Below are 24,004 nucleotides of genomic sequence, written 5' to 3' on the forward strand. Positions count from 1 at the left end.
GTTGCAGTAGCACATTAGTAGCCATGGTCCCCTGATGCACATTGCATCCTTTTGACTTACTTGAATGTAACTGGACATTTACATCTTCTAACCCTTCACCCATTTTACCCACCCCAATTCTCGCTGTAAAATATGGCTTGAAATAGGGAAGGAAGGTGGTGCTTTAAGCTTTGTTCTTTTTTCTCCAGATCACTTTGGCTCTTCAGGACATTTTGTGGTTACATACACTTTTATGGATTGTTCTACTTGTATGACAATGCTTGGATTATTTTTAAGATTTATTTATGCATACAGAATGGGGGTACAGGCCAGAGGTGTGGGGGCGATGAGTGGTTTCATCAGAAACAGAGTGGGGAGCAGAACAGACAGATAAACAAAGTACACTGCTGAGAGGAGCAGTTGGGGGGGGTCAGGAGAGGTCTGCTGCGCCATGTGGTCACCTCTGGGGCAGGCGGGGATCGGACCCGTGCTGAAGTGGCTTTAGCTTCTTAGCACTGTGCTCTAACCTGCTGCGCCACCAGGGAGGGCCATGGTTGGAATTTTGATACAGATTTCCCTGATTTGTAGGTGGCCTTGGGTAATATGGACCTTTTTAACATATATTATTATAGCCTTAATATATTAGTATTAGTCCATTAATTATTATTAATATTATTATATTCTTTTAATACATGAACATGAGCTAGCCTTCCATTTCTTGGTGTCTTCTTTGGCATCTTTCACCCATATCTTCTAGTTTTCACAGATCTTTCACTTCCTTGGTCAAATTTGTTGCCAGGTATTTAACTCTTGTGAGAGGATTGCAAATGGGATTGTTTTTTTAATTTCTCTTTCTAATAGTTCATTTTTTGTTATATAAAAACACAACTAAGTTTTGTATGCTGCAACTTTATTCATTTGTGCTAACAGTTTTTAGGGGTGGAGTCTTATACATAAAAATATATAAAATCCCATTAATCTGCAAATAATAAATTATCCTTCCTTTCCAATTTGGATACGTTTGACTTCTTTTTCTTGCCTGACTCGGACTTCCAGTATTATCTGGAGTAAAAATGGCCAGAGTGGGCAAGCTTGTCTTGTTCCTCATCTTAGAGGAAAGGAATTTAACTCTGAGTATGTTAGCTGTGGGCTAGGCACAGATGTGGTCTTCTTATGTTGAGATTTATCTTCTCTATAACCACTTGGTTGATGGTTTTTATTATAGGTGGACATTGAACTTTGTAAAATGCTTCTTTTGCATCCATTGAGATGATTTCAGGGCTTCATTTTGTTGATGTGGTACATCATGTTGACTACTGTGCGAATGTTAAATCATCCTTATGCCCTGGAATGAATCCCACTTGATCACGGTGTATGATCCTTTTAATGGATTGTTTATATCTATCTATTTTACACACATGTACGCATTTTTACATCTGTGTTCATTGGGAATATTAGCCTGTGTTTCTGTGTGTGTGGTGTTCTTGTAAGTTCAATTTTGGGGAAAGGGTGTGAAAAATGTAGGAATTAAATCTTGGAATGTTGGGGAAACATTCAATTTTGGGAAAAGGGTGTGAAAAATGTAGGAATTAAATCTTGGAATGTTGGTAGTATTTTCCACTGAAATCATCTTGTCCTCAATTTTCATTTTGGGGAAACTTTTTGATTACTGATTCAGTCCCTTTACGGTGATTGGTCTATTCAGACTTCCTATTTCTTCATGATTTAGTCTTGAAAGATTATAGTATTCTAGGAACTCTCCATTTCCCTCTGATGATCTGCAAAGTTTCTGATGAAAAATCTGCTAGTGGTCTTATGGGTTTCCCTTTAATGTAACATGCTGTTTTTTTCTCTCGGTGCTTTTAAGATTATTTAACTTTTGACATTTGATTATACGATGTCTTGGTGTGACTGTCATTGGGACAGTCTTCTTGGGAACTCTCTGGACTGATTCCCTTCCAGACTGAGCTAGTTTTTAGCCATTACTAATTCAAATAAATTTGCTATGCTTTTCTTTCTGTCTCCTCTCCTTTTGACACCCCTATAATGTACGTGTTACCCTATTTGATGTTGCCCCTTTTGGGTGAGCTCAACTGTCCTGTCTTTGAGCTCACTGATCCATTGTCTTCATCAATTCTTTTGTTGAACCCCTCTACCATCTACTTCAATTCAGTTATTGTAATCCTCAACTCTGTGACTTTGGTCTGGCACTTTTACATTTTCTCACTTTGTTGAGGTTCTCACTGTCCATCCATTCGCTCCCACTCATTGAGCATCTTTATGACCATTGCATTGATTTATTCATCCAGTAGATGCTTATTATCAAGATGATTTTCAGCTCTTTTTCATGAGTTGTATCTTGTCCTTTCATTTGGAACACATTCCTCTATTTCTTCATTTTGCTTGACTGTCTGTGTTTATTTCTATATATTAACAAAACAGCTGCCTCTCCTGTTCTTGAAAGAGTGGTCTTGTGTAGGTGTTCAATCTTGTTATTCAACTTGTTCCGATTTTTGTTTCTCTCCTGAAACTCTGCAGTTGTCTAGTCTAGTTTATTCTTGAATGGCCCCAGCTCCTGAGGATGTGCCCTGACCTGTTAATATTCCAAGGGAAAGAGGGACCCCCACTTAGCATCGACTTTGAGGCTGACTAGAGGCCAGACCCTCAGGATCAACCTTTAAAGTATGCCAGCATGCAGTGTGTTCTGGGCTGTGGTTGTAAATGGCCTCCCATTCTGGCATTAAGGAGGCATTCTTGGGAATAGCCACAGGAATCAGGATTCTACATGAAGGTACAATCTCCTTTCTGGGAGGTTCTGGTGAGTGATGTTAAGATCATGGACAGGTACAAAGATAGTGTGCCCTGATCTGAGGGTGCCTCTAGCTTCAGCTATGATGTGGTTGGCTGGTGGGGTGGCTACTCCAGAAAGAGAAGGGGAGTGCTACAAATGCCACCCTCCAGCTCCAGCTCTAGGAAGGTAGACTGTCATTACAAATATGGCACCACCAGTACCTCCACCTGTCTCTGGAGGAAGTTCCAATGGACCTCGCTCCCCGGCAGGCACTTTAGGATTAACAAATGATTCGCTCAAGAGAGACTTTAGTGCTTTTCCAATTACTACTTCTTACCTTAGCTCCTTGGTGAGTGAGTCTGCATACCTGTCCTTTGAGAGTGGGCTCTCCTTTCCCATCACTTCTTGGGTCTCAATGTTTTGCGCAACCTTGCAGGTACCAAGATCAGGGTGTGCCTGATCAGAGTCACAAACTCTCACACCTCAGGAAACACTCCATATTTATGAGCTTCCCCCTGATATGACTGCCACATTTGGGGTTCTTGGGGAGACTCTGTCTCTGCCTCTTCCACCCATTTTGCTGTGTTCTTTTCTTGTCTTCTTGAGGAAGAACCATCTAGCTTGTTTTCAGATATTTTAAAGAGAAGACTGTTGCCTAATTAGCTATGTACTTGGTGTGTCTGTGAGAGGAGGTGAGTCCAGGAACCTCCTGTGCCGCCATCTTGAAGCACCTCTCTCCCTGAATCTTCCAATGTCACAAAGGGTGGAGGTTTATTATTATCTTATCAGGAGGGGAAACTGAGGATCAAAGAGACTGGATGCACAAAGCCACATAGCTAGAAGTAGCAGGCAGAGATACACAGCCCAGATCTACTTGAATCCAAAGCTGTGTCTTTGACCCACTGTTGAGCAGTCCCTGCTGGCAATCCCTTGGTCAGTCTCTGTGGGAGGCAGACTCCGAAACCCATGTCTGCTCCTCTGACCTGCAGTTCCACTACAAAGAGGCCTTCCTGCGGGACCGGGGCCTGCAGATCGGGTACCGCAGTGTCAACGATGACCCAAGGATGAAACATTTCCTTAACGTCGGCAAACTGCAGAGTGACAACGAGTATAAGAAGGACTTTGCCAAGAGTCGGTCCCAGTTCCACAGCCGTCTGGACCAGCCGGGGTTCCTCCATGCCAAGAGGAGTCAGCAGTTGGCCAGTGATGTTTGCTACCGGCAACCCCTGCCCCAGCCCACTTGCGACCCTGACCAGCTGGGCCTGAAACACGCACAGAAGGCCCACCAGCTACAGAGTGATGTGAGCCGCCTCTCCCCACCTGCCAAGGCCCCTCCTCATGCTCTGCACGAGAGATGGCCATAGCCCTACACTCCCTGCTACCTTCTGGGAGGAACAGGGCGGAAGCAGAAGTCAGGACGCCCATATGTTAGTGCCAGAAGGAGTAGTTATAACTGCCATGAATCCAGCATCCCTGTGGGCCAGGCTTTGTGAGCATGCTTGTGTCACGAGCCCCTTGCAGCCATGTTACGCCCCTTACCATCCTCTTTTACAGATGAGTAATGTGAGGTTTAAGAGGGATGACACACCTCGAGATCACACAGCAAATAAGCGGCAGACAAGAGACAGGAGTGACTTCTATTTGGTCGAGGCACTACGGCTTAGCTCTTGATTGCTAAGCTCAAGTGCTTCCAACTCTCGCACTTTCCCTAGGAGGAAACTGAGGCCCAGAAGAGGGGAGTCACTTCCCTCGGCCCCAGAGCCTTTGAAGGTAGAAGCTTGGACTTGAACCAGCCTGTTCCCACTCCTAGTAGCTCTCATCTCTTAAATGGAAAAATACAAGGGGCCGCAGCAACGAGCCGATAGAGTCAGAACACGTGGTGCCAGGGCGTCCTGCTTAAGATAAATTGGCTCCCCTCCCTGGCTCTGTGGATGATGGAGCCCCATCTCACAACTACCTTTTCAATCCTATCCGCTAGGGCCAAGCTGCCCAGACCTGCTGACATCGTCCTCCTGTTTTTCTTTTCCTCCCAAGGTCAAGTACAAAGCAGACTTGAACCTGACCAGAGGTATTGGGTGGACCCCTCCCGGCTCCTACAAAGTGGAAATGGCTCGGCGGGCTGCAGAACTGGCCAACGCGAGGGGTCTGGGCCTCCAGGGGGCTTATGTGAGTAGCGTGCTGCAAACCCGCCCCGCTTGCAAGGCCACTGGGAAAGGCAAACTCATTGTTTCTTTTCAAACTTTATTTTTGGCCAAAGGTCAGCTGCTCTAAAGAAGTATGAAATGCAGCTTAAGCAAGGCGCCTAATTTCATGGGTCTGAGATGACCAGGCAGATGACATATGGGTTAAACTTCCTGCAGGGTTTTCTCTGAAGTCACAGCCATTAGTTCTGCGGAGACGAACCCACTAAGGCTACATCAATCCCGGGCCACCGCTGCCCGGGCTGTGCCGACTGCTTGCTCGTTACATTTGCAGAAAGGGTCAGGGACTTGCTGGCTGTAACAGTGTGGGTTTTGAACCCTACTTTGTTCAGAAGAAAGACGCCACATCTAAATGAGAGATTGGCTTTGCTTCTTTCTTGTTCTTGCCTTGAGGGTCCTTTTTCTTGGGGAGGGCGGTGGAGGGAAAAGGATAGGGAGGGTGAATATTTTAAATGCTCCCGGGGCATCTTAGAGAGCTTGTCCTGTGGGAGCAGAGTGGGGCTTCATTTTAACTCAGGGAACTATATTTGATTTCTGCAGGGAGGGCCAGAGGCTATGGAGACTGGAGATAATCGGAGGGGGGATGTGAACCCAGATGCCACGGAAATTCTGCACGTCAAAAGGAGGAGGGCTATGCTGTTGTGAGTGAGCGCTGTCCACCAGGCTCCTTGGGACTGAAGCTAGAGAGGAAATTTGCAGGGCTGAGATGTGGGAAGATGCTGCAGTCTGGATGAGCCACGAGGACGCACCCACCCACCCCCCAGATCCACCTTTATTAAAATAACAATTCTGTGAAAGCAGAGGGAAAATGGTGTATTTTTGAGTGCTCTCTCTGATACCCAGACATGGGTGTCTGGCTCTGTTGCAAACCTTGAGTATCGGGGAAGAGGCTGTCATTCCAGCAAGGGGTCGGTTGCAGAGGTCCAGGCAGCGGATGTCTGTGAGGCCTGACTTTCCAGAAGGTACAGTTGTTTGAAGGGAAGCAAACATAACACATTCAGGCAGATTCTGTCATGTCTTGGGGTATGAGGAGGGCCCTGATGACACAGGACAGACGCTGTTCCTGGCCCCCAGACTAGGGTCTCAGCTTAGAGTGTGGACGCTCCAGTGCAAGCCCTCTCAAGGGCTCCTTGGGGCTGCCTTGGCTGCTCATGAGACCTTGCCCTGGCTGGGGCCAAGGAGGATGGGCTCTGAGGCTCTGAGACGCCTTAGAAGCTTTCTGCCCTTTGGATGGTAGTTTTGATCCAGTTCAGGAATTTGGTAACTTGGGTGTAGACTCCGGGCACCTTCCCACATTCCAGGCCCCAGCTCACTAGCCCGTAGACATAGTAGGTGCCATCCTTCTCGCAGGTGAGAGGGCCTCCAGAGTCACCCTGTGGGGAAAGACGTGTGAGTTTGAATTTACCTGGAGACACCCCACCACATGTGAGGGGACACCAGCAGGCATTGGGGTGAAATCCCAGCCAGCCACAGAGGTTTTCCTGGAAAGTGGTGACATGTCCCTTGCTGTGCCTTACACGATGCATAGTTCTAAAGGCAGAACAACCAAGGGACTTGCACCCCTGAACCAGTAGCACTCTGCAGAGAGGCCCCAGGGTGAGGGCTGGAGCACAGGTGTCCCACCTTACATCTGACTCTCAGTCCTGACTCGTCAGCACAATGGCAGTACTGGGAGTTCTCGGGACCCTCAACCTCTCTTTTAGGCAGCAACATGGTGCCTGAGGGCAGTGCCCTGTTCGGATAGAGTCTTTTTAGGGCTCTAAAAAGGTGAGGGTGGTGGGCCCTCCCTGTTGGCGCAGCAGGTTAAAACACAGAACTAAGTAGCTAAAGCCACTTCCTCATGAGTTCGATCCCTGCCCCAGACGTGACCCACATGGCATGGCAGACCTATCCCGACCTGCCCACTGCTCCCCTCAGCAGTGTACTTCATCAGTCAGCCTGTTCTGCTCCCCACTCTGTCTCTGGTGAATCCTCTCACTGCCCCTGCACTTCTGGCCTGTACCCTAGTTCTGTATGCACAAATAAATAAATCTTATTAAAAAAAAAAAAAGATGAGAATGAGTTTGAGCAACACGGCCTAGACACTCAACATGGTCCATGGGGAGAGTCTTCTGGGTTCCACACCAGGCTCTCCCACCTGCTTAGTCATGTGACCGTGGGGGTAGCAATACCATTCCCCACCTTCACTTCTCATCAGAGTTCTGTAGGAACTCTTGTGAAGTATAGAAGACACTTCCTTGTTTTCATTAAGTCCCTAATGAAGATGATGATGGTAAAGAGAACAAACAGGTGGCAGTTTTCAGAGTGCTACTCAGGTGCTAAGGACCCAGAGATCTCCTCTAAGCATCTATAAATGATGACAAGGACATCTCCTTCACCAGAGTGTTGTGAAAGTTATAGTAGACAATGCAGCAAAGGCTTCTGTTGTTACTATGCTGAGTCACCCTGGGGTGCTGTGGATTTAGTTGTCAGAAGACAGACCTTCCCGCCTGTGCTTAGCTCTAAGGTGGATGGACTGCTGACCCTGCCTCCCAGCCCAGGATTCTGGCAGCTTCTCTATCTCTTAAGTGTCCTTTGGAATCTCTGACCTGGCAGCTGTCTGGTCCTGGCTTCTGCAGGTTTCCGGCACAAATCATGCTGTCATCAAGCATACGGTCATATAGTCGGCGGGAGTTGCACAGATTGGTGGAGATCAGCTTGACTTTGGCATCCAGGAGCTGGCGGGATCCTTCCCCTGTGGGGCAGAGAGAAAATCTTGCTGCTGTGGGGACTGGGCTGGCACCCACCCACCAGAAGCCAGTTGTGGGGAAAAGGTCATCAGTGCTGAGCTCAAAAAGGAGTGTTTTTTCCCGGGAAATGGGCAGAGAAGACTCATCTGCTAATGCTGGGAGTCCTTTGACGTTGACCTTGACCATGGCCTGTCCATGCCTGCTAGGCTGCACTAATGATGGTGAACACAATCACTAATCCCTCCCTCCACGCAGTCCTAAAGGCAGGGATGGTGTCTGAAATCATTTTTTAAATTCCCGTGCCCAACTGAGGATTGCACATAATAAATTCTTGGTGATGGGTCACGTGCCTGTTGATCCTCTAGATTGCATGTGGCCCCGAGCACACATTTCTACCCCAACGAACCTCAGTCTGCTCAAGTCTCCTCTTTTCAAAATGAATCTGATACTGAGAGGTTTAGATGGACTACAATGAAGTAGGTGCAAAAAGAGCTTTCTGGTTGACCTTAAATCCAACTAGCCTGAAAAATGTATATATTTCATTTCACTTTCTTCATCAATACAGGCTCATGTCAAGTGATTTTTCTTTCCATTATTAGAAACAAAATTTAGGGGGGAAAGAAACCTGTTTTGAGTATTTGAGAATGATGTGCAGCACTGGATATTCTGAAATTTTTTTTTAATCAAAAGACAGTTGTGCAAGTACTATGAGGGAAGTAACCCTTTGGTTACTTCTAAAGATAAGACCAAAGCCTAGAGACAAATTGATAATTTGACCTCACAAAATTAATAGAAAGCCTCCATTCAAGCACTGTGGGAGAGACAAAGAGAAATGAGAGTTGAGTCTGCCTTCCAGGGGCTGACCTGATGAAGGTCCCTAAAGACTGTCATCTCCTGTGGTCAAGATTCCAAGCCTGGATTTTGGGAAATGAAGACTCTTATTTCGACAGAAATGTCCAAATGAGAAAGACAAGAACCTAACGTAAGACTGTCTCACTCCAAATCCACCTTCTCTCTAATCTACCTAGGGAAGGAAGAAGGTCTGCAGGGATACAGAACCAATTGTTGATGAAAGCCCAGGATCTAGGGGTAGGAGCCAGGGACTGATGTACAGATCGGGGGAGACTCTTTGACTGGGATGAGATTTAAGCAGAGCCTGAGAGATGAGGCCATCTCTTTCTTTTGATAATACATTTTGAATATAACACTGATTTCAAGTTCAGAAGGGCGGTTGAGTTTGACCCTTTCTTTTCTGGTTGATGTAACGCACCTGAATCTCAGAAGAATGCACAGCCAGACTCACCTGTCTTTGTAACACCCCAGCCAGAAATGTGGCACTCGGTCCCAGAGGGAAAGGAGACATCAGGCAAACACACGGTCTTCACGTACTTTGATTCCAGAGCACAGTGACCATTCACTGGCTTTAACTTGAGCAAAGCTAGGCAGAGAGAAAACGAGGAAATAAGCGGTCATCTTCTCCCTGTCAAACAAGCATCAGCTTCAACTTGATTGGAAAAAATCTTAACTGATGGATAGCAAGTCCCCAGTCTTGCTACCATCTTGTCCCAGTGCCTGACAACTTCTTTCTCAGAAATTTCATTCTTTTAACTTCTACCTGAAAGCAATATCAAGAAAGAATTGTTGACTTTGCAACATTTCTAATGTATACTTCCAACACACTGGCTCTAATGGGATGAGGGGATGGATACACTGAGGCAAAAGAGAAAGAGCTCCCATCACTGCCACAACCTGAGCACCTACCACATGTACATCATTTCTACAGACAGGTCATATCACTTATATGATTTGCCACTTATGTGCTTACAAGCTGAGACCCATTATACTTCACTGTTCCATTATACTTCTAGAGGAGCAAACTGAGGCTTGGAGAGGTGGGTCTGGCTAATAAGTGGAGGAGCTGGCATTCAAGAACTTGCTGTTTCTATGCATAACACAACATTCCTATCATCCCTTCTCTTCAGTTTAAGAACTTGTGCACATGTATCCACACCCCCAATGCAGACCTTCAGAAACCAAAAAGCTCTGCAATAAAGACACTGCCATTCAGCATCCAGGAGGAACCAAAAAAAAACCAAAAACCATGAGCACCTTCAAGAACCAAACCTCGGCTTTCTGTCAGTAGAGAGATCCACCCAGGACAAGACCCAGGAAGGTCCAATAGAGAAGAGACTTGCCAATATCATCATGGGGAATCTCATCTCTTTCATTATAGTTGCTGTGCGTGAATATCTTCTCCACCCCAAAGGTCTGCTCATGGAATTCTGTCTTCTCCAGATCCTGGTCTCCCAGCACTACCCTCAGATGTTTGGCTTTTATACTAGGAAGGAAAATAAGATGGTCAGGAAGTAGCCCTAGTGAGTGGTGTGACCTTTGACAAATGACCCAACCTATAGCTTCCTTTGCATTCTCACGTGTAAGCATCGCCTTGCTCACAGGGCTGTGGGCCAGATAAGCTAATGTACGGGAACTGCTTTACTAACACATAGTCTCCAAATGTAAGCTGAGGTTTTAGCGCATATTTTCTGGGAAATCTCTCAATTTCCCTGGGCTTGGCCAAAGAACTACCAATGGACATCTGGTAAAAGTTCTTGGGAGATGCAAGTATTTGCATTTGACCTTTCCTGAAGACAATCCCTGGAAAGTGTGGAATACCGGGATGGACTGGAAGACCTGTAAGGCCACCATCCAAATGTGGGGTCCGTGGGAGCAGCCTGACATGAACTTGAGCAGCAGGTGGAGGTGGTGATTTTTCAGCCTCCCCAAGGGAGGTGGCTTCTCAGGCACAGGAGCCATCACTGAAGACACTCAGGCTCAGTGGTGCCGATCAGATTGGCACATATTCTCTTTCTCTGCTCAAGGCAGGACTGCAGAGGTCAAAGAAGCAAGTAGGTCTGGGTTCAAGTTCTCCGTGTCCTTTCATCACTTCCTACACGACCTTCAGCAGGTGCTGCGCCTTCCTTAAACTCAGGTTCTCGTTTATGAAATGAGAATAACAATCGGCAATTCTTTCACTTTTCAAATATTTGCTGAGCACTTATTCCTTGAAAACCCGCTCTGGGTGCTAGGAATACCACAATGAATAAAGCACCTGGGACTCCCTGCCCTCTCTTAGTTTGTTTCCAGTAGAGAACTGAGGATGTAATGCCATAACATGTGTGGTGCCCAGGGTGAGCATTCTGGCCAGGCTAGTTCTTTTCTATCTGGTTTTAGAGCCACTCTTTTCTCCTTGAAACTAGGTCAGAACCCCTAATCCTGCCAGAACCATCACCATGCTGCTCAGTGGGGAGAAGCCCCATAGGCTCGAGTCCCCCGGCTTCCACTCCCAGCAGGCACTTACTCAGTGCAGTGAGCGGCAGTCAGCACCCAGCAGGGGTGGATTAGGGCCCCCCCACAGAAGTGGCCGCTGGGCATGGACACGGTCAAGGGCTGTGTAGTCTGCAGGGATGCCTGCCAAGGGTGCTTGCCCGCTGTGCTCTTAAAGCCTCCATAGATCCGCTTGATCTTCCTCTCTGCTATCTCAGTCCTGCCACAGGAGTCAAACCCTGGAAGCTTGGTCATGAGCTCTGTGGGGCTTTCCTCTGGGTCAGTCATGTCTGTGGGACACAAGAAGCCAAAATATGCCAACTCAGCCTCCCTCCAGAGCCTTGGAGGGACTCGTCACAGGTATCAATGAGTCCTGTAGCTTAACAAGAGCCTCTAGGGTGGAGATGTAGTAGGTGCACATTAAAATTAAAACCCTGATGAAAACATTGATTAATATAAAGCAGGTCTATAGCACTAATGATGAAAATGGGGCTGTCCTCATTTGATGTGGACATACAAAGATGTGTATATTAATAAATATGCCCACAATGGGTTTGTGCGCCTATGGATTAGTGCACACATATTTAGGGGGCATTTCTAGTGCATAAGATGGAGGAGGGTGGGGGAAAAGGATATCTTTCATAGAGAGGAGAGAACAATAAGTGTCTTATGGGTGGTGCGCCATTTCATTCTGTGTAGCTTAGAAGGAAGAACACAAACACTTCATTTGCGGGACCATGGAGGACTGCCTGGCAGGGGCTACTGGAGTTCATTCTCAAACAATGGTTGGGGATGGACACAAACATACATAGGGCAGAGTCTTATAGATGGAGGTGATCTTGAGGACAATCACAGAGGCAAAATTGTGCAGGAGGTCATCCCAAGGGTCAGGGTGGAGAGTGCATCGTTCTAGACGTGGTAGAGACATGAGCGGGAAAGCCTGGTAGAAAGACTGTGACCAGAATTCAGGCCATGTTGCAACCCAGATGGGGTCCAGCCAGTGTTTGATCACAACTGTGCTCTCAGGGTCTGGCCTAGTGCCAAGGACACAGCAAGCAATTGATAAATATTTGCCGAGTCACTGACCTGGAGTCGGAAGCGTGAGTTTAGAGGTGGATCACTGGCCCGAATTTACAAAGGTATCTGAGGCTGCCCAGCAAGCAAAAAGGAGAGGGAGATCTGGCAGTTGGAGAGTGCTGTGATGGTGTGGATTGCAGAGCAGGTGCAGTGCGGGGGCTGGGTGAGACAGATGGGGTGTCAGGAACCTCTATCTAGGGGTCTCAACCTCCCGCCTTGGGGACCTGCAGGCAGCAGGTCTTACCTAGGGCCGAGCAGGCTGTGACATCACAGTACTCCCATTTCACCTTTGCGTTGTTTACTTTGATGAAACACCAGGGCTTTTGGTCACCATCTGGGTTTCTGAAAGACACCAGAAAATAAACCACAGTCAAGGCTTGATAAACCCACAGTTCTTCATTAAAGCACCTTTGAGTAAGAGAGTTCCAAGGTCTTGTCTTCCCCTGGGATCAAATTCCATTCTATTCCTCCAGTAGATCCTGACATGAGAGGGTGGTGAGAATTTTTTGTTTTGTTCTGTTTGGCAAGACCTCAGTTTCCAGAGGAGAATTTCAATGACCAGGAAGGATTCACAGCCTGGTGCCAGATCCTGGAGGCAGGATAGAGTGCCTGCAGGCAAAGAAGTTTGAGCCTGCTGAATATCCCCTTTGCTGGGAATGGGAAACAGCCACAGACACATATGTAGTGTAGGGCTGCTTCACCCAAACCTCCAGGCTCTACACACAAGATTCTCAAAGCAAGGCACCCAAAGGGGTCGCCCTGAAGACAGCTCCACAGGCAAACAGCTCAAAGTCAGTGGAAGTAGAAGGCAAATTACAGTCTGTGCAAGAGAGACCTTCTTGCTTCAAGAAGCCAGTTCAAAGCCATACACAGAACGCTGACCCCTGCTGGGCATATGATAAGCCCTGGCTATAGCAGAAGCAAGGGAGGGAGCCAGCTGGAGGGAGGAAGCAGCCGGGAGGATCCCACTGTCTTCACCAGGAGAGCAGGGCTTTTATCTTTATTTGGGAAAATAAATGTCCTTGTGGCAGAGATTGCAATGTTCACCAGACATTACATTTTCTTCTTGAAAATGTTTCTCCCTTGAAATTATGTGGAACGGGCTCTAGATAATGAAATAAGTGTGTGGAGGTGATGTGTCACTTCTAGGCTGAGAGAGTAAGAGATTCCCATTCCATTCTTCAGTCTCTTTTTGACCTCCCTGGATATTTGAGTAAGTGTGTGGAACAGAAGCCCCTCCTCCACCAGCCCCTCAACAACCTACCTGATACACGTAGTATTAAGTGAGAAATTAATTTTGATATATTCAAGTCACTGGAATTTGGAGCCGGTTTGTTCCAGAGGTATAACTTAACCAGTCCTGAGTAGGAAAATCTTTCTATGGAGAAGATTGATGAGTTTGTATTCTGTTCCAAAACTCTCAAGTAGGTCCAGGAATATGGGGAACAGTGGAAAGAGGTAAACAAACTAACACTGACAAGTGGCCAAGACAGCTCAGAGAAGAAGACATGTGAACCCTGATATTTTACCTGCAGAAGTTGTGTTCCCCAATCCCATGAATCTCGGCATCCTCCATAAACATGTTGTAGTTCTCCTGCAAGAGGAGGTGGGAGTTCCAGTGAAGACATGAGTGCTGGTTGACTGTCTTACTCACTTTTCCTCGGTAAGAGTAGCCATCACCAACATAGCAGTCACCAGGACCTTGAAGAGAATAGGCAAGAAGATGAGACCTGTGAACATGTAGACTGCTTCACACGAAAAGGACCTGGCCAAAAAGGTGTATTGTGTAGTGAGAGCATTTGGCCTGAATATCAATCACCTGGAGGTTTTATCCCAACATCCTAGCAAGAAGGTGACTTGAATGTTTCACATTCAATTCAACCTAAAAGACATGAACTATAGAGGTGGTGAGGGTGGGGGAGGGGGTGCCAACTTAGTTTCTTAACTTGGACTCACGCAAGAACAGGTGAATTGTGAGGTCTACGGGATGACCAGGTGTGTTTTGTTACCTGTAATCCATCCCAGACACACCCAGGACTCTTAGGTTAGAAGACTGAGGTAACAGCAGAGTTTGGGAATCTTGATTTGAACTCCATTCTGAGAACGAAACCCTAACAGTAAAGAATTCCAGAGGCTTCACTGTGGCCCCACGTTTGCAGATGTAGTGACAGAAACCCATACCTATTTCACAGAATTTTCCCTTGAACTGGCCAGGACAGGTACAGGTAAACTTGGATCTCCGTCGATTCTTGGAGCAGGTGCCGCCATTTTGGCAAGGATTTGGCCTGCATGCAGGAACCGCTGTGAACACAGGAAGTAGGCCAGGAAGGCTCTTCAGAAGGAGTTGCAGCTACATCTGAGATGACGAGATATTGGTGGCACTCTTGTGGCACCCATCCTTTCACCAAAGATGGGTCACCAAAAAAGAAAAGCCAGACACACCAACACTCAAAGAATAGACACACAAACCTTGAGAACATAACCATGAATGAAACAATATGATGGAGATCATGCCACAAAGAATGAGGCCGGAGATGCATCAGCCACTGAGCAAGAGCAAGAGATAAGGACTGAATAGGAATTTGGGGGCCACTCCACACTAGCCTGAAACTTGACTCTGCCCCTCATTAGCTGTGTGACCACAAACAAGAAACTCCCGTTTCTTCATGTAAAACTCCTCCTTGCAATGTCTGAGGGAGAATGTGAGAGTGTGTAAATCTCCTGGGACAGTGCCTGACTCATAGCAGTGTCTAAACATAGATTCAATCCCCGCTAAGGCCCAGTCCAGGAACAGACCAGACTTCCTGGAGGGAGTGAGTTTCAAGATAATTCTTTTTGAATGAAAAGCAATACATATCAACCAATTCCCGCTGAACTCTGCAGTGACCATCCATCTTAAAACGTCTTCAAGGGGCCATCTTGGATGCCACTAAAATGTCAGATGTAACTGGACACAGTAGGATGCAGAGACCAGCCACAAGACAAGCAAAGAAAGCCAAGAAAGGGGCCTCCACCACTTACCTGTAGAGCAGTCTGGACTCCTGTAAGGGTGCTTACAAGCACAGCGGTAGTAGGGAGGGTTCTGAGTAACAAGACATTCTCCTTTGCCACATGGGTTGTTCTTACATTTGTTTTGTACTGCAGGAGAGCCATAGAGAAGAAGATCAAAGGATAGGCCCTTATCCGTGGCCTCGAGACGCCATCAGTCACCCTCCCACCCCTCTAAGGCTTCTCTCTTATGCTTGCATCATGGATGAGTGCTTGCCAGCAACTTCTAGAGTCCACAGCCCTTCTTTTTCTCCTTAGTATTTGTGCTCACCATGAGCCACAGGCCCTGCATCAGTGCGGTTTCATCATGACCTGTTTTCTTTCTGTCTCAATAAAAATCTTGAAGCATTTTACATTTTCTACTAACAGAGCCACTATTTGAGTTTCTCCGTGTTACAGCTGACTTCACCTTGCATTTATAGTTTTGTCATCCTTCTGAAAAGTCAAGGGGTGAATCCAGATACTACCTTTATGCCTGGTAGCTCCAACCCTCCCGAGGATGTAGAGGATTGAAAGTGAAGGAAGAAGTGAAATGAACACAGAGGAAGGAGTCAGCCATAAAGACGTTTTACATATTTCTCTGTACACGCAATACAGATATGTGTGTGTGTGTGTGTATGTGTATGTTGAATAGTTGATGAACAGTATAGCGTCCAGACTGAATTAGCCTAGGGGAGCTTGTTTCTACCTTCCATGCTGTCTCCCAAGAGATCACTAAGGACAGAGGTATCTTTTATTGAGTCTCCGTGAGAAAGATGGCAGGAAGAAACAGCTTGAGGCCAGGAATCAGACACCAGGGCTCTCATTTCTGCTTTTCTCTCTAATGCTGTGTGACTATGAGCAAGTTCCTCGCAGTCTCTGGGCTCTCTTTTTCTAACCAAGTTGGGCCCTACACCTCTTGAGAGCTTTCCCGCTCTCCTACTTAAGAACAGGAATTCTCTGTTGCAGAATTACTATAAACGCGCCAGACTAACAAAAAAGAGGCTTGAGTTTGGAATTCATGTGGGTCACACTTCAGCTCTCCCCTCCTTTCGGGTCCAAGGTTCTTATCCTTGGAGCAGACACACGCGCGTCCTTCCTAACCTGCATGGGGGAGGATTCCAGGAGGAGCTTCCAAGGAGCCCAACAGCATGATTCAACTTTCTAGTCCTCTCTGTGGGCTCACAAGTCCTTCCTCGCCCTTGTGCTGGAAACGCAGCTGCCGCTTGTGCAGCCAGAGGTGAACCCCGTGAAGGCACACTCACCCTTCTGACACCTGCTTCCATGGAAAGGGGCGGAGCAGCTGCACGTGAAGGTGTCCCCGCTGATGAGGCAGTCCCCTCCATGCTCACAGGGGTTGGACTGGCAGGGGTCTAAGACATGGGGCAGGCGTCAATGTTTGACAACAAACAGCAGGTGAGAACCCCCCACTGACCTGCTGACCGTCGTCCCCGCCCCCAAGGGGAGAGTAACTGCAACTGTGGAGACTGGGGGAAGGAGGAAAAACAGGCTCATCGCGGCCGGGAGCAAGGAAAAGTGCATTCACACACCTGACAGGGATGCGGGGGACTCAGAAGCAATAGCAGCCCCTCAGCCTGGCTTTAGAGGAGGCCTTTCTCATTGAGAAACTCTCCTTTTCCATCATCAGTGTTTTTCTCCTCCCAGTCTTGCTGGGAGTGCCACGGGGTCTGTCTCTGATGCTTAAGGCATTTCACAAGCCTGAAGACCTCCCCTACTCCCAGAGCCCGGGGTGGAGGTCAGGAGTGGGGAAAGAAAACCCACCCCTAATGAAACACAAGCTTTCTGAGCATCAGGCAAGAAGACCAAAGGCAAGAGGGTGACAGAGAATTGACGGCGAGGAGGAAATGACCCAGTGGCCTTCATCTTTCTTCAACTACTTGTTCAGTTAGATTTTGTCATATTTCATCTGTGCCTTTGGCTTTTCATGGTTGTCTGAATGGATCGTCCCTTGGGGAATTCTTTATCCTTCTGTTCACACACATTGTTCTCTGGTTCAGGAACCAGGATCCCGGGGCCTGGCTCTTGTTTTGATGGTCCCTTCTGATGTTCCCCCGTGCCCTGGATCTTGGCCCTGCCTTCCAGGCCACTTCGCACAGTTACACAGCTTTTATTCCCACTACTCAGTGCTCTCCCTTCCTTCTCCCGCCTTAGCCACATGGCTTTGCTTGGGCCCAGCTTCTGTCCCGTTGCTCGGGTTGAGGAGTCATGAAAACAAAAACAAGGGTAAAAGAAGCACGTGTGTGTGAATACACGTGTACACGCACGCACGCACGTGCACACGTAGCTGTGCAAAGCTCCGGAAGAACAAAAAGTGAGAGAAAAACACAGCCCAGGTGGAAAGAAAGGGATCTGGGAATGCTGCATTCTACAGTCTGCTGCAGTCTACAATCTAAGGCCTTCGGCTCTCCCAGATCCCTCTGCAGAGTTAGGATCTCCCTGTCATCAGGGCTGTGGGAAGGACTTTGAACAGGACTCCTCCTCAGAGTGTCAGGAGTCCCGGATGGTAATGCAGCAGCTCTCTGCAGGACCCTGGCTAAGTCCACTTCCCTCGTGGACTCACTTGTCCCATCAGTCACTGGAGGGTGGGAGAGATTGATGGGGAGATTGATGGCCCCCAAAGACCTCCCCAGTCTTCACTGTGTATGACTCTACCTGAAAAGAAGTCCAACTATGTCATTTTTCTGATAGCCATTTTATGTTGGTCAGAGAGGAAAGGAGAGACACCCTTCTCTCGGGTCTCACATAAACCCCACCTGGGGTACTGTCATCTCTCAGCCCCCTCCCCCCCAGGTCACCTGAGCACCTACCATCCTCTTCATAGTACCAGTCAGGGTTCTCGGAGTAGGTGGGTGGGCTGCTGGTCCCCTCCTGGTTGTCATCTTCTTCACTGTACTCGTAGGGACTGGGAGTCCAATCTGCACAGTTGCAACAGGACAAAAGAAACTGTGATCACTAAACCCAAGTAAGTCAGCGTTTTATTTTGTAGAACACCTTCTCCCCCAAAGTCCTCAAGGAGGAATCAGGAGCCTTGCAAGTTCCCTGCATTGAGGAGGGTCAGGTGTTGAGAGTTTTATTTAGGGGAGGGTATGACCCGGCCAGGCAACTCAGCTGTTGATAGGGTCAGGAGCACCTGGTTGGAAGTGGGGAGAAGTTAAGTTCTGGCTTCTCACTAACGATGAGCTTGGCCAAGCCAACTGTGCTGTGAGTGCTTTGATTTTCTGGTCGGTAAATACCCACAAGATGACTGGGTCTCCAAAGCTCTAGGTGGGCTCTGTGGACAGTCAGGTCCAGGGGCACTAACAGGTCTTGTCAGGTGATTGACATATGAACGATGTTTCTCAGGGGAGCTTTATTCGTTACCATAACTTAATGGAGTCAAAGGAAACCCTCACTGCCCTCGGGCCGGTCATGGCATCACTGCTCCTGGTTGTGATGTTAGAGTCACCTGCTAATACCTATTGAGCCTCCACTATGTGCTAAGCACCTCACATGAACCATCTATTTTCAGTCTCATACAAATCCCAGAGATGTGTTATTATCTCTACGGAGGCCCAAAAAGGTTAAGTAACTTGCCCTCGGCCACATGCTAACCAAAGGCAGGACATGAGCAAGGGTGGGCTGTCCCCAGGCAAGCACCACCTGCCTGAGCTCGATCACAATACTCATCTGATCACAAGACTCATCTCATCACAAGAGTCATCTGCTTCAATGACCAGTTGCCTCAGATATCTCTCACCTACCCTGGGGGAGGGGTCCTAGCCATCTCCACTCAGTACCCATCTGCTAATTAAGCATCACCCAATGGCAAGCTTGAGAAATTTCAGTCTGTTCTGTGCGCGGAAGGACAGCAGTGTCAGGAATGGCCCTGAGCCGTGAACCTCACGCAGGGCCAGGCTGTTGGGGGTGCGTAAGGTTGGACCCTGGCACTTTTGTTTCTTGGCCCCTGGGAACCTCAGTGGCTCAGGGAGACACGTTTAAGATGTGAAGGAAGTTGGGTTTCTTTGCTCCCTTCAGCTGGCAGAGTGTGGCAAGTCAGCAAGTTGAAGCCATCAGGAAAGTGTCCCCAGATGCATATGATAATGAGGCAGGAGCAAATGCAGAGAAGGAACTTGAAAGGCCCTCCCACAGTGCCAGCTGATGGCTTGAGGATGGCTTTGCCTGAGCCTGATTATCAGCCGCATTATCTCACTCAGTTCTCAGTCATTCCCTTCTAGTCTTTATCTCTTTGGCTTTTGAAAAATCGACTTTTGCACAATGGCTGTTTTATATTTCCTATTAAAATTGAACTATCTTTTTATTTCCTTTTTGAATACGCCAACTCTGGTTCCTTGGCAAAGCTTCACCCCATTTATCACAGTGTCAAGTCAAGACTCCCCCTGCTTGCTCATTATTTCTCCCGAGCTGCTTTTCCGCACTATGAAAGTGCTCCCAGAGGAGACCACCTTTCCAGGCATGAGGATCTAGGTGGAAGATAAGGCCATTGTCTTCTTGGAGCAAATAAAGTTTCTTTCCGTCTTGCTTGATAAAGCGGAGAAAGGGTGAAAAAGTGAGAAAAAATGTTTTTCTGAATTTGACATGAAAGATGTCAAACTGACATTTGGAGAGACAGTAGGGTCTGGTGATGAGCTGATGCCATCATTTCTTTCTTTTTTCTTCCATGCATTTATTTTTGTTTTCCTAACAGGTGTTTTTTAGATAAGTGCCCTTCCAGGTGGAGGGTCAGACTGAGCAAACCTGGCAGGCTATTAAGAATCACCCCCATGGCAGATACTTGAACTGGGAAGAATTTCACATAGATGATGGCGTGCTTTTCCAGGTGATGCAGGATGTTTGAACTGTCTCTTGGAGGATTGTGACTTGCATCCAGCCCTGTTAATAAGGTTTGCTCATCTTAGTGAAGTGAAAGAGAGAATGAAACATACAGGCTGTGTATCATGCCCCTGCACAGCCAGGCGTTAAGCCCGGTCATTCTCCAGGGACCAGTGGCCTTGGTTGAGTGGACAGAAGCAGTAGAGGATTAGTGGCCCCCTATCAGCAGGTACCCCCAAGCTGAAGAGGGTGGTGAGGGAAGGCACCCAGTTCCCTTGCATTTGGGGAAGTGGAAGCCTAGGTTGAGGTTGCTTTGCAAGGATGTGGCTTGGGAACGTTTCTCCACCTGCAAACTTAAAACTCCTATTTTCTTTTCTATTGAGCACTTTACCCCATAGCCCATGTAAGAAATGTACTGCACCGCTACTAGGCGCCAGGTGTGCCAGGTGCAGGAAGGTATCGGCAAGTGGAGAGTTCGCGAAAGAGTGGGGTGTAACCAAGTCCTCAAAGGAGCAGCAGTCTATGTTGGGTGGGGTAAAAAGGTCAGCCAGGGAGAGAGATGGAAATGTAGAAAGATCCTCTGCATAGGTCTCTCTCCTGTTTCACAGAGAGAGACACAGGCAGGAGGAGCTGCGGCCCAGCCCAGGCCAACCGACCTGCAAGTCTGCTGTGCTCTTCCATAGCTCTGGCTTCTTGTGTGGGCTTGTGTTCCATCAACTCCATAGCTTTAGCTTCCAGGAAGCAACAGGCTCTGGGAGATCTTTCTTATTTAGTGCATGTTCAGGGTCCCTTGACCAGAATTACTGTGGTCCATACCCAGGCCTTTCAGAAAAAGCCCAGAGTTCCTGAGTCAGGGCTCTGCAGCTGCTCGGGTTAAAGAGCTTGCCAGATGTGTGGAACGGAACAGAAATCCCTGGAACGCGGTCCCTGTTGGCGTCATCCATCACTGTGGCAGAGACAGTTCCTCCAAGATATCCCCCAAGCCCCAGACCTGTCGGCCTGCATCTGATGCTTCCACGCCAAGCTGGCTGACAGGGCGAGCCCAGTGGAGACCCTGCTGGCAGGCAGCAGGACAGCTGATGGATGGCTCAGCCCCTGGGGCTGGATAGAGCCAAGCCAGCTTTTAACAGACATACCTGGGGGCCTTCCCTGGGGACAGGGGCCTGTGCTGTGTCATGGCCATGTCCTCTGCCACACACCAGGGACCATGGCCTGGGCATCCTCTGCTCCAGCAAGGCCCTGGGTGTGCACTATCTCTAGTAAGACCGATGAAGAAAACAGCAGCTTGCCTAGGCCATGAGCTTGATGGTTCCTTGAACACACTGCTACCCAAAGTCAACTGGGTCTGGCAATTTCCATCAAAGCACTGTTTCTCTACCCCAGATCCAATTAAATCAGACATTAATTGGGGTGATTTTTAAAAAATCTAACCTGCTCTTTGCAGAAGGCCCTGCTGTTACAGACACCCCACTCCACAGCCAGAGGTTGACTTTTCCAGGGGGCCCTTCATCTACTCACCAAATTAACAGAAGTTATGGGGAAAAAAATCTTAAAGAGCCCAGAACCTCAGGATCGTACATCCAACACCTTCCACCCCCAGCCTGTGCTGAAATACCACCAGCGATGGGGAACTGCCCCCTCCAACAGCTGACATCCGGTTCAGATATTTGGATGGCGCCGATAGTTAGAAGTCCTTCCTGTTCACAGACCCAAGTTCACTCTGCAGTCCCCGATCTATTTAATTCCAGCTAAACGCCTGATGAGCCCAAAGAAAGAATCTGCTTTTCCTGATCTCTGTGCAGTAGGATCACCACTTACAGTTGGTCACGTTGTTCACTGCACAATTCAAGCATGTCTTCTACAACTTTCTGGCAAATGGCAGTAAAGTGGCTTGAGGTAAAGACCCCTTCTTGATTGCTATAAACTCTACCTCGTGGACAAGGGGCAGGCCATCGTACTTGAAGAGAGGGTGGTCTTTGTGTCTTGTAGGCTTCAGTTTCTCCCCCTGGGGAGCTTCACAGTCTTGCACAGGCTCTCTGACACTCACACCAAACTCCCCTCCCTGGAGCCTGGTGCTGAGACTGAGGAAGGAGCTGACCTTGACTCTGGGAGAGCACGTGTGGGTGCTGGTGTGACCAGCAGGGGTCCCTCTGCAGCATCAGCCTTCCAGGGACTGACTGGGGCAGTTAGTTGGTTTCAACACTCAGCTTCACTTGGGGAAATTCATAGATTCTCTCCACACCATCCCATCAGGCTCGTATAAAGTCTTTTAATCTAGATTGTTCTCCAATCTACGAACATTCTCAGAACACATCAGATGGGCCAGCAGTCAGACATCACTTGCCTTGACTGACAGCTGTCTGTCTGACCATCCAGGGCTTCTGTGACTTTGGCCTGATTATCTCTATGTTTGCTTCCACTAAACTCTGGACCCAGAATTCAGATGTGACCTCAATTCCTGAGGGCCATTGCCTGGGTCTCGTCCTCTGTGGGTGACCAGAGGGAGGAGGTGGGAGAGGGGTTCGCTTCTCTGCGTTCAGAACAGCAAAGGGAGACTCAGCTCCAGACACAGAGACCCAGAGTAGCTGATGTGGCAGGAGGTGGTGGCCCTGCTCATCCTGGGTGCAGCTGGGTGCACCCGGCAGAACAAGCAGGAGAGCAGCCAAGAGACCGAGTCCAGGTGAAGGAGGAACAGAGGTCACTGCACTGTGGGCCTGTTGAGTCTGAGGAAAGAGGCCAGGCACCTGGGGGTGCTGGAGGGAGGCCTTCAGCAGGGAGGGAAGCCTAAATGGCCCTGACACTGTCCTCTTGGCAGAGAATACCAGCTCCCCACCCAAGGGTGGCACGGGCCGGGGTGGCCCGCCCAGCACCAGGCTTTGCTCAGTGACACCCTTACTTTCCTTTGGCCTTTCATCTCACCTTAGCTACTGATGTGCTGTGTGACCTGGGCCAAGTTGCTTCTCCTCTCTGGATCTCAATTTCCTCCTTCATAAAGCAAAGGGGTTTAGCTGCACCAGCAGTTTCCCTTGGGTCCTGAGATGGGTGTCCAGGGTGGGGGTGGGTAGTGGGAAACCGGCACGGTGTTGTGTGTGCACACATTTCCAAACCCCGGTAGTGAGTTTTCAAAGGATCTGGAGTTTTCTGACCCGTAAGAACCCTGAGCTTATTCCAGTACTTATATGCAGGGGCCCCTTCCCCCCCCCCCACTTAGAACCAGCCTGGGGTCATTGGGGGATCCCAGGGCGATCTGCTCACTCACCTGGGTCCAGGTCTGAGAGTAAGGACAGCAGGGAAAACTGAAACAGAAAACATGGAGAAGAACAGGTTGAGTAGGAAGAGCCAGCAGGGTACCTCCAAGCCCTGCACGGAGCTTAGTCACACCCAAGACGTGGGGTACTGGGTGCTGCTGGCTGGGTGGGGTCAGCAGGGGTGCCGTCGGCGCAGGGGCACGTACCTTCCCTGCACAGGTTGAGCATGGGAAGCACTGGCCTTTCTGCTCGCTACCGACCTGTGATTATCACCATCTTTGTTGCAAGTAAACTCTGGACCTAAAGTTCAGATGTGGCCGCAATTTCCGAGGGCCATTGCCTGGCTCTCGCCCTCTGTGGGTGACCTCTTGGCGCGTATGCCTGCTCGAGAGCGCAGCGGCCCAGGGAAAAGTATGCAGCCACTTATGGTGACCGCTGCACTCACATGTCATCTCCTCTTTCTCATCCTGCATTGCTGCACTTAATCCTTTCATCGCCCTAAGAGGACACATTCATCTGCCTGTTTGTAGATGTGAATGTTGAGGCTCCGGGGTTACGCTGATCTGATCAGAGTACCGTTCGTGCTTAGGGGCTATTTCCTTTGACAGCTCTCTGGAGCTGGGGGTGCACAGGTGCCCCCAACTCTCCAATGACCTCTAAATTCCCCTCGATACCCTTCCCTCGCTCCGATCCTCCTCAGTCTCCAGCCACACTGAGTTCAAAATGGCCCTAGCCAAGCTCTCACCACTGCTCTTCTGCTGCCCAGAAAACATCCCAGACCACACAGCCAGCCGAACT

General features: G+C 48.5%; 2 protein-coding genes across 2 annotated transcripts in view; one reads left to right on the top strand and one right to left on the bottom strand.

Annotated features, from left to right (window-relative positions):
• NRAP (nebulin-related anchoring protein) overlaps positions 1 to 5,736 on the top strand; it is a 64,383-nt gene extending 58,647 nt beyond the window's left edge. The window contains exons 39-41 of the mRNA XM_012723955.1: positions 3,760 to 4,071; positions 4,805 to 4,936; positions 5,512 to 5,736. Coding sequence (XP_012579409.1) covers positions 3,760 to 4,071; positions 4,805 to 4,936; positions 5,512 to 5,616 — 549 coding nt within the window. The 3' untranslated portion in view covers positions 5,617 to 5,736. The remainder of the gene's footprint in view (positions 1 to 3,759; positions 4,072 to 4,804; positions 4,937 to 5,511) is intronic.
• A 443-nt stretch (positions 5,737 to 6,179) lies between these two features.
• HABP2 (hyaluronan binding protein 2) lies at positions 6,180 to 23,700 on the bottom strand. The gene is made up of 14 exons (XM_004680995.1): positions 23,652 to 23,700; positions 23,413 to 23,417; positions 23,218 to 23,254; positions 17,957 to 18,064; positions 16,394 to 16,501; positions 15,123 to 15,239; positions 14,283 to 14,402; positions 13,631 to 13,802; positions 12,346 to 12,443; positions 11,059 to 11,314; positions 9,896 to 10,038; positions 9,004 to 9,138; positions 7,560 to 7,705; positions 6,180 to 6,344 (listed from the first exon to the last, which is right to left on the bottom strand). Exons 1-14 carry the CDS (start codon positions 23,698 to 23,700, stop codon positions 6,180 to 6,182), a joined length of 1,659 nt encoding a protein of 552 aa, XP_004681052.1.
• Positions 23,701 to 24,004: the final 304 nt, after the last annotated feature.

Source organism: Condylura cristata, unplaced genomic scaffold, assembly GCF_000260355.1.
Source record: "Condylura cristata isolate star-nosed mole 26May11 unplaced genomic scaffold, ConCri1.0 scaffold00011, whole genome shotgun sequence".
NCBI lineage: Eukaryota > Metazoa > Chordata > Mammalia > Eulipotyphla > Talpidae > Condylura > Condylura cristata.